General features: G+C 44.1%; 1 protein-coding gene across 9 annotated transcripts in view; it reads right to left on the minus strand.

Moving 5' to 3' along the window:
• Positions 1-9,859, minus strand: part of mast2 (microtubule associated serine/threonine kinase 2) — a 147,203-nt gene that overhangs the window by 23,920 nt on the left and 113,424 nt on the right. For all 9 annotated transcript variants that reach the window (XM_076082600.1, XM_076082601.1, XM_076082598.1 and 6 more), the window contains 4 exons: positions 9,487-9,565; positions 8,003-8,157; positions 1,155-1,230; positions 308-517 (listed from right to left, as the gene is read on the minus strand). In XM_076082600.1, coding sequence (XP_075938715.1) covers positions 308-517; positions 1,155-1,230; positions 8,003-8,157; positions 9,487-9,565 — 520 coding nt within the window. The remainder of the gene's footprint in view (positions 1-307; positions 518-1,154; positions 1,231-8,002; positions 8,158-9,486; positions 9,566-9,859) is intronic.

Here is a 9,859-nt window from a genome sequence, read left to right on the forward strand (position 1 = left end):
CTTTCTCTTCCTTGAGTTTGTCTTTTAAATATTGTTTTAATGCCTTTCATGCCTCATCCAAAGCACTTGCAATGGCTTGTTATTGTACTGGTGCCAAATAAATAAGCATGTCATGTCATGTAGCTGTTTAAAATTCCAAAACAAAAAAAATACATATATCAAGTATTAAAATGATATCTTATTTCTTCAAATATTCCATCTTTGAGTGCTCATTTTTTTCTCTTCTCTCTGTCTGACTCTCTGCTACCTTAATAAAAACATTGGTATCTGTTTGCAGTGGCAGTAAATAAGCTGTTGCTCCACTTACATCCTGCAGCAGCTTCTCCAGGTTCTCCTGGAGCTCGTAGAAGTAGCGGGAGGTGATGAGGCCCTCTCGGCTTTTCACCAGGCAGTCTCTGGACAGCTCTATCAGCTGGTGGTGGATGAAGCTCAGGACCCCGTCGGCCAGCGGGCACACCTTGTCCGGCGCCGAGGAGCAGAGCAGCACAGCCAGACGCTCCTCCATTTGAGCCGTCGCCTGAGGGGATAGGAGGGGAGGGGAGGCAATTGGGGGGTGGATGAGTCACAGTGGGAGCGTACGTGACCAAAAACTGCATGTGCACAGGATAATGTCATATATTAGTGTAAATCCATTCTTACTTATTCTTGATTTAATATACCTGTTTGAAACACGAGAGAGAATACTCTACACGCATCCTGATACAGTCACAACATATTCACACATATATAAAGCATGAATAAATATGTATAAAAACTAGACATACAATTTCAAATGAGCCCTTTCGAACTGCACCTGATCACGTATAGAACATGAATAATTGCCTTTCTAGACTTGTGTCATATTTAATTTTTCAAAAAAAATAGCTGTTACTGAAAACTGAAGACTTCCTGCAGCTGCTTCACAGTAAAAGCCTTTCAGAAAAGAGCAGCGATTGAGCCGTTTTATGTCTGTAGCTACACAACCTGAAGCTAAATCAACTCTTTTTTGTGAGCAGATCTACACACACAAAATCCTGATTACACTATGGTGTTAGTCTCAAACTTCCTTATTAAGGTGATTAACACTTGTTTCCTGTTCCCTTCCTCCCTCTCTCTTTCGGCTCCCTCCACAGCGCCTTCAGTGTGTGCAGGAAGTGTGTCTCTGCAGTACAAACCTTGGGGAACCTCTCCTTGTACACATGGTTCATCATCACGATCTCATGGTCGAAGGAGATAGGCGAACGCCCGGGGCTGGAAGGAAAGACAAACACAGCTGAGTGGACACACTCGGTGCTCATTAAAGCCTTAATGTGTTATTCTGAAATAAAGAAATAAATACAAATAAAAAGCAGCCTGTCATGAAGTTAGTAGTTCAACGGATGCATCAGCCTCCAGAAGCTCAGCCGGAGGACGACTCTAATGCGCTATAACAGAGGTTTGTAACAATGAACCTTTGAAATATTAGAACAAACATACTTGTAAACCTGATAGTGTTTGTTACAGCAGTTGACGGTTTACGACAGTAAACTATTGCATTACAAATAGGAATATTGAATACAAAAAGTGGTTTATTTACATTTTTTTTATTATTAAATGAACCTTATTTATTAACCTACTATAGTATAATTATATTGGGATTCGTGAATGATTTTGAAATCAACATTTCGTGTTCCTGTGGTCTATTGCTCTACAGGCGTTCTTGGCGTACGCAGTAAGTGAGGAACTATAAAAGGAATGAACGGGGGGCCGTCTTGGAGAATCCCCTCCCTGGACCAGCAGACGTTACCTGTGACAAAGGGTCACAGCTAAGTAGATATTGATTTGTTTTAAATCAAATCATAAGTCAAAGAAGTTGACAACCGTCTGTACATCTTCAGTGTACTCATACCTGCTCAGTGTGCATACTGAGACATTTAGCAGTGCTGTAGTAGCAGTTACTGCTCCCTCTGCAGCACACCAAGGACCCGTCTTCAAAGTCAGGTAGCAGACACCTGATGCTTGTGATGCCATTTGTTTAAGTAAATGTATTTTGCCAAAAAACTGACCAACAGTATCAATATATATATATATATATATATATATATATATATATATATATATATATATATATATATATATATATATATAACCCTATTCTGGGCTTTTTCAAGGGCTGAATGGTAAAGTGAAGTTGCAGAGATAAGCGCTGGTGTTTCTCTTACAGGAGGGAGCGCTGCTCGTCCCTGAGCTGCAGACACACGACTGACCAGGCTGCATGTGACACGCAGGATTGGTCAGGTCACTGGAACGCGGGGGAATAAAAAGCTGGATGGTGGCCACACACGCTAACGGGACCTCGGGGTCTTCATCATGCGTGTGTCTGGGAGCTGTGTAAACCCGAGACCATGACAACCTCTGGACTCAGATGGCTGCACACACACAATGGCAAAAAAAAGGTAACGCCTCTGGAGACCGGCGGACCTCGGACTGCACGTGTGTGTGTGTGTGTGTGTAGCTGTCAGTAATAAACTAAGGCTGTCTGCAGTGAGTGTTCGTCAGTTCTCAGGGGTTTTTATGACCTGACAGACTTACAGTGATGTCTCCTTCAGTCTGCCGGCTCCAACAGAATATCAATCCATCCGTCTTTCACACAGTGGACTCCATCTTCTCTCTACTGCCCTCCTCCTGGGAGTTATTCTACCGTACCCCCCCCCCCCCCCCCCATACCTTTCTCTACAATAGGACAAAATAGCGACACCAGCAATATCCTTGACCTTTCTATGTCTCACTTTCCTGAGAATAGGGGATGACGACGTGTGACAAGCAGTGGCCGTGTGTGTGTGTGTGTGTGTGTGTGTGTGTGTGTGTGTTATGGGAGAGAAGATTTTATTCCAGGCAATTTTAGGCTTTGTTAGCCTGCTGTATTATTCCTCACACCCATTTATGACTGCAAACAATATCTTCTGCAACTGCAATTGAAGCGTTAGATACACATGAAAACCATCTGTGATTTAATATATCATTTTGTCCCAAAATCCAGTTTTTGTTTAAAAAAATCTTCCAATCTTTTTTTTTAAACAATCAAGACTTGTTCTCTTGATATCAATTCTGTCTCATTCTGTCTTGTTTTACAAGATACAGACATTAGTATTTAGAAGATTACAAAAACAAAGGACGCAGCACTGAGAGAACCAGTAACCCACGCACTGTTGATAACTGGCACAAGCTGCACCTTTAACCTGGTGCCGGACCAAATTTATTTCAAACTATATTTTACACCAAAAAATCTAAAATTTGAATACAATTGAAATAGCATTGATCAAAAATAAAGAATCAACCAAACCAAACTTAATAATTATTACCATGAAACAAAACAAAGGCAGAAGTAATATGAAAACATTCCTAGAGAGACCGAGTGCTACAAGGTGAGAGGAAGGTAGGTGAGGTAAAACAATTTGGGGCCCCAGATGTCTTTGTATGAGATGTTAGTATGAGTCATTGGTACACACACACACACACACGTGACCAGTGCGATGAGGTAATGCCTGAAGTCATCCATCGGCAGCTCAAAGTCCAATTACCAGCTTAATAGGGATGAGAGCAGCCTGAATGTGACATATGAGCTAAACCTCACGGAGGCCGTTTATCTTCACGCCAACACACACGGTGACAAGTAACCACACACACACACACACACACACACACACACACACACACACACACACACACACACACACACACACACACACACACACACACACACACACACACACACACACACACACACACACACACACACACACACACACACACACACACACAGTACGTAACTGTGCTTCTATTTTTCTTTTGTTTCCACTTGCTTTGGTGAGATAATCATTTTGTTTGTATCCAACTATTTACTACCATACTACAGTTAGATTTCTGCCTTCACAGCAATACATTATACACATTTTTATTTATGTGTTTTAAGTATTTTTAGACTTTTTGTGTATCCTCAGGTTAAGTCTGTGTGTGGGGACAATATAGCTAAAGTTGTAAAGAAACTCCAATTTGAGGTGGTTTCTACTGACCAGTGTTAAACTACTGTAAGAGTAAAAGCCTTTCCAGATGTTTTGAACTGAAAGCTTGCAGCAGCATTACTCTGAAGGTGAGTGAGAACGTTGTTTATTTGTAATGTTGCTGAACTGACCCTTTAAACAACCCGCTCACAAACACACACACTCAACCGTTACTGACGCACGTCAATCACTCGGAGCTCGAACACGCTGAACTTTAAAACTCTCCTTTCATGTTCGTGCTCTTGAAAAAGAAAAAAGAATGGATCAGAAACCCGGACAGCTCAAACCCGGCTCTGCCACCGGGCTCAGTAATTAAAGGTTAGCCTCGACAGAGATGGATTCAGTGCCACGGGCTGTTATGTACATTCTTTAATTTTCCCAGACTATCGTCTTCTTCTCCTCTCTGTGTTATTCTTCCCGTGTGCTCGTGGCTCTGAGCAGCCTGTGCCTTTATTAAAATAAAGCCCCCGTTCAGAGAGCGAGCTACAGAGGAGGTCGGAGTGGAATCCCCGGGATGAAAAACACAAGGAAGCCAGACAAAGGCTAATTAGAGCGCGGCTATATTTCCACTGTAATGGGAAATAAAAAGCGCCTCGCGGCAATCACTGCGAAAGACTCCTCCGTCATTATTTTGAGAAACGACCTTGGAAACGATCATTTGGAGGAAGTTGGTGGAGAGTACTTTTGTTCTAGAGCGGGGCAACAAGTTCAAAAGTGTGAGAAAGAAAGGAAATATTTATGAAATACTATGTGAGGTAAAATTTCAACCCCAGGGTGTTTTGTAAAATTGGATAATTAAAACAAAGTGGGAAAGGTTTTCTTTTTTTCCCTCCAGCTAAGTGGTGATGTCACATGTGACAAACGGCACTCAAAATGCAAAAGAGCCTATTGGTAGAGAGGGTGATTGAAGTAAATCAGACGAGACAGCGAATCAGATGGTGACGCTGAGGCGGGTGAGAGGGAGAGGTGAGGAAGAGGGAGAGGCTGTGTGTGTGTGAGAGAGGGAGAGAGAGAGGGAGAGGTTGTGTGAGAGAGAGAGAGAGGGGGAGAGAGGGAGGAAGAGAAAGAGAGAGAGGGAGAGAGAAAAATAACATTGATGCTTCACAACTGAGGCTGGCGACTCGGTAAATGAGAGGCCTAATTGACCGTGATAGAGAGCCGGGCAGAATGGGGATGAGGTGTGTGTGTGTGTGTGTGTGTTCACCACAGTAACTCTCAACGTCCCGCGATGAACGTTCATGATTCCACTGAAAACATCTCAGTAAAGATCTCCTGAAACCACAAAGTGTTGGGCAGGAGGAAGATGCTCTGGTGAAAACTGATGAAACGTTTGTTTCCGTACATTCTGGAAGAATAAAAGGGGAACCAGAACTGTATCTAACGTGGGCTGATTTTAGAGACGCGCCCTTCCTTTGACTAAGACATATCAATGCAAACTCAACACTTCCTCCATGTGTACCTGCTGTCTTGATATTTTCAGCATAATGCTTCCACTAACGGAAGATGAAGGGTGACCGGGTCTCGTCTGTCCTCCAGTCCTCTCTGGAATAACCTCCCTCAGGAGATCAGACTCCTTATATCAATCTTAAAAATATAAGTGTGCTTTCACAGGGTTTGTGGCTTGAATTCTTTACTTGTATCTGTATACAACGGCATTCTTTTACCTTTTATGTTAATGGTTATTTTAATTATTTAATATTGTTTTATTTCACTTTTGTTGTTGTATAACTTTTAAACGGGCTGCACGGTGGTGTAGTGGCTAGCACTATCACCTCACAGCAAGAGGGGCCCGGGTTCGATCCCCGATCCCGGGTGGTCCTTCTGTGTGGAGTTTGCATGTTCTCCCCGTTGCAGCGTGGGTTCCCTCCGGGTTCTCCGGCTTCCTCCCACAGTCCAAAGACATGCAGCTTAGGTTATTTGGAGACTCGAAATTGCCCGTAGGTGTGAATGTGAGCGTGAATGTTTGTCTGTCTCTACATGTGCCCTGCGATGAACTGGCGACCTGTCCAGGGTGTACCCTGCCTTCGCCCAATGTCAGCTGGGATCGGCTCCAGCGCCCCGCGACCCTGAACAGGATAAGCGGTTTGGATAATGAATGAATGAATAACTTTTAAACTGTTTTTAATCATTGTTTGTCTACTTGTATACTTTGTAACCTTTGTTTTGAAAGGTACTATATAATAAAGTTTATTATTATTGTTAATATTATTATTATGACCCTTGAACAAAAATGTTAAGCTTTAAATGTGAAATAGTTGCACAGGAAGTGTTCACTGACACAAGCTCAACATCAATAATTCAGCAAAGTAGAATCTGCTCTTTTTTGGAGGATTTTTTGCACCTTATTGACACAAGACATCAATATAAAGTATCTACTACACTTAACTATTAACCATATTAATCATACTACCAGGGACTATGATTGAGAATATTTAAGCTAGTTTCCTTGAAATTCTGTCTTGAGTTTTTAGTCTTAGAGTGTCCTGGTGTAGTTTGATTTGACTGTATGTGACTTGGTTGCTGTAGTTCTGATAATACACCTGTGATGAATTCAAACAGGAAGATAAAGCTGTCATACTACTTGATCTGTGGCAGTTTAGAGATTTAAAAAACACAGAAATATAAGCTGGATGTGTGTGAAAAGAGCTAGTTTTGTACATGTTGCATGAGCACTGATATGTGTGATATGATAGAATGGAATCGGTGCTTTCCCAGACAGAAAGTCAACGGGGTGCAGCGACGGACGCCTGTAACGGTGGCACGGGAATGATGGATGGGTGTGGCTCTCTCACTCCCGGCGTACGCAAGAGTGGACGGTGGACAGACGAGAAAGATAGAGGAGTGATAAGAAGTGATGGATGCACTGCCCAAACTAAACTGGACAAGAACGGGCGGAGAGGTGGAGAATACGAATTAGAGACGAGCGGAGAAACCGTTAAATGATAAAAAAAAGAAGAAAAAAAAGGGGACTGCTATCACTCACATCAGTCATAAGATTTGCATATAATTGTGCTCTGCAGCTCATTTTCATTTGTTCACTCTCTCTCATACACAGTTCTTCTTCTTCCCCCTGGCTCCAATCATCATCATCATCATCATCTCTCTCTCTCTGCTCCATATCGTCTTATTCACCACACCCTCTTCACTTCTCAGTACATCCTCCTCTTACTAGTATCTTCATTGGGATATTCTATCAATTTGGAACTGGATCCAAAAGTGAACTGGCTAATGGGCACCGAGCCCTAATCCTCAGTCTGCCTCTCTGTTGGTTATTTATCAGCTCTTGCAGACCGGCTGCAGACCGCTCGCTAAGAGCTTTTTAATGACACTCACTGCTGGCCGACTAATATGATGTCGGGCTTTCCACCGAGGCTCGTCCACCCTGCACATGGGGGGGGGGGGGGGGGGGGGACTGTTGGCTGCAGCCTCAACAAATTTTCAAAGTCACCTTCATGTATATTAAGTTGCTGCTACTTTTGTTTTGGCAGCTTTGTCTATGATATTTGTGATATAAGCTGGAACATTTTATAAGCTCTCATCGTCTTCGTTAATTTCTCTTTTTGTCTTGTTTTCCAGAGAGAAACAGAAGTTATGTGAGGATGCAGTGTGATGGCGGATTACCTCAGATGGCACTTCTTTTTACACACACACACACACACACACACACACACACACACACACACACACACACACACACACACACACACACACACACACACACACACACACACACACACACACACAGCCTGACATCAATCAGCAAACACAGTGGGACTCTAATCAGATACACACCACGCAACTCGGTCTCGCCTTCTTTCATCTGAGACGACGAAAGAATTCAATATCTCCCCGTAAAGAAGCGGAGACGAAGACGGGGGAGAGGCTGCCGAGACCAGAGATGGAGGGGAGACTTACTCGCTCCCACCTGTCTTGACGGGGTTGCGGGTTGGTTTGTACGATGTAACTCATGACAGATCCCCTACCTGAGGCTGCGGGAGCGCGGTCTCATGGCGGGGGAGCGGCGGCCCTCCTCGTCCGTGATGCTCTCGGAGCTGAAGTGTTTGGTGAGGAAGTGCAGCTCGTCCGGCGTGGGCTGGAAGGGCAGCTGGTGCAGCTTCTCCTGAGATGAACAGGAGGACTGTGAGAGGAGGAGCACAGAGGGAGCACAGATTACAACCAGCGCTGGAGCTACTGCGGGGGTTAGGCTGGAGCTAGGCTAAGACAGGCTGGGGCTGGTCCAGGACAGGGAGAATGCGGGTCACACTCAGGGGTCAGACAGGAGCTTGGGTGAGGGGAGGTTTTTCTCACAGTTTCTAACCCTGTACCCGGGATTTAGAGCCTTGAGTGTGAGTACTAGTGATCAAATAGTGTGAAGTCATGCCAGGTACAGCATGGATAAAATATTAGTCCAGATCATGAACATCTATCGTTCAACTAATTCTGCAGCTTTATGTAAAGCATGCACCTCCAGATGGAAAGTTTCACCTGCAGCTACAGACAGCATTACATTTACTGTGATCTCCTTTAGATCTATGTCCACAGATCTGCACACCTCTTTCCTCACCGTCTTCCTCTCTTCATGGTGTTTGCGTGACTGGAGACTGCAATCTCATCACTGGTTTTTGGGTGACGTCACAAAGAGAGCGACCTACGATGACTGATACTCTTCCAGATGTGCCACTTAATGCGTGCTGGTGTGATGAGATGATGAAAGTCACATTTAAAAATGATTTTGCCTTGATTCATCTGGCCCGTAGGCCTTCTTTGTTGCATACAGGAGCTACATGGAGCTCACCAGATACTGGAGATTTTGTGTGTTCATTTACAGTGAAGTTCTATTAGACGTCTGGGATGCATATATAGGGCTTTGCTCCAACGGTATTCTAAAGGACTACTTATAGGTGAAGTAGGACCAAAACACACATCATTTACAAGGATTGTGAAAGAGTAGTTTTACGTTAAAATGTATCCCACTTTCAACTTATCATTACTAGGCACCGAGGGAAGTCCTTTTCATCTAGCAAGTCATTTATTTCCTCCTCTGTACATACAGGGAGCTAGCAGGCACGCTAGCAGTCTGGATCTACGCGTTAAGAGCTCGCACGGCCAGCTAACTCCCCTCACTGCCTTTGAAGCATGCTGAGCCTCATTCCACACAGTGTGCAGGCACAGAGAAACCTGCACACCGGGCTTTCAAGAAGGGGGATGAAGGAACTGCATAGGATAAAGGAGAGGGATTAGACCAGAGGGACTGATGATAAGTCTCAGGAAGAAGAGGAGAAACAGAGCGGGGGGCAGAAGTACACTTGAGGGCATCAGAGGGGAGGAAGGAAGGAAGGAGAACGGAGTGCATCATGGCCGAGGGAGGATTTGTCGGCCTGTTGCTTTGCAGTAAAGTCAGAGGCAGCAGAGAGCATTTTTATTTTTTCATTCTAAAATACTTATAGAATAAAGGTAAGATATTTACCGAGACAGTGGAGCTGGGAGTGTTGGTGCCATAGCCTGAGGAAGGCAGCGAGGCCAGAGACCAGCGTCTGCCATCCGTCCTGAGGGACAGACAGACAGAGAGGGGGAATAAAGAGATGAACAACAAACACTCATATTTAAACACACGTTCCATAACAGCCACATGAAGGAGATGCAGCACCATCACATACAGCAAAATGAAGTGTTTTGCAGTTGGAGGAGGAAAGAATGCAAACACAAGGATAACATGGACTCAACAGTGCAGGCAAAGCCATGAGGAGGATCCACTGAGGCCCTGCAGGCACGAGGTAAAGCAGAACGGAGTCCAAACACCTTCAGGATTCGATGCATTGATCATTTTGTCAACAAGTCCA

Source organism: Anarhichas minor, unplaced genomic scaffold (assembly GCF_050575085.1).
Source record: "Anarhichas minor isolate MPS153535 unplaced genomic scaffold, ASM5057508v1 ptg000096l, whole genome shotgun sequence".
Lineage (NCBI taxonomy): Eukaryota > Metazoa > Chordata > Actinopteri > Perciformes > Anarhichadidae > Anarhichas > Anarhichas minor.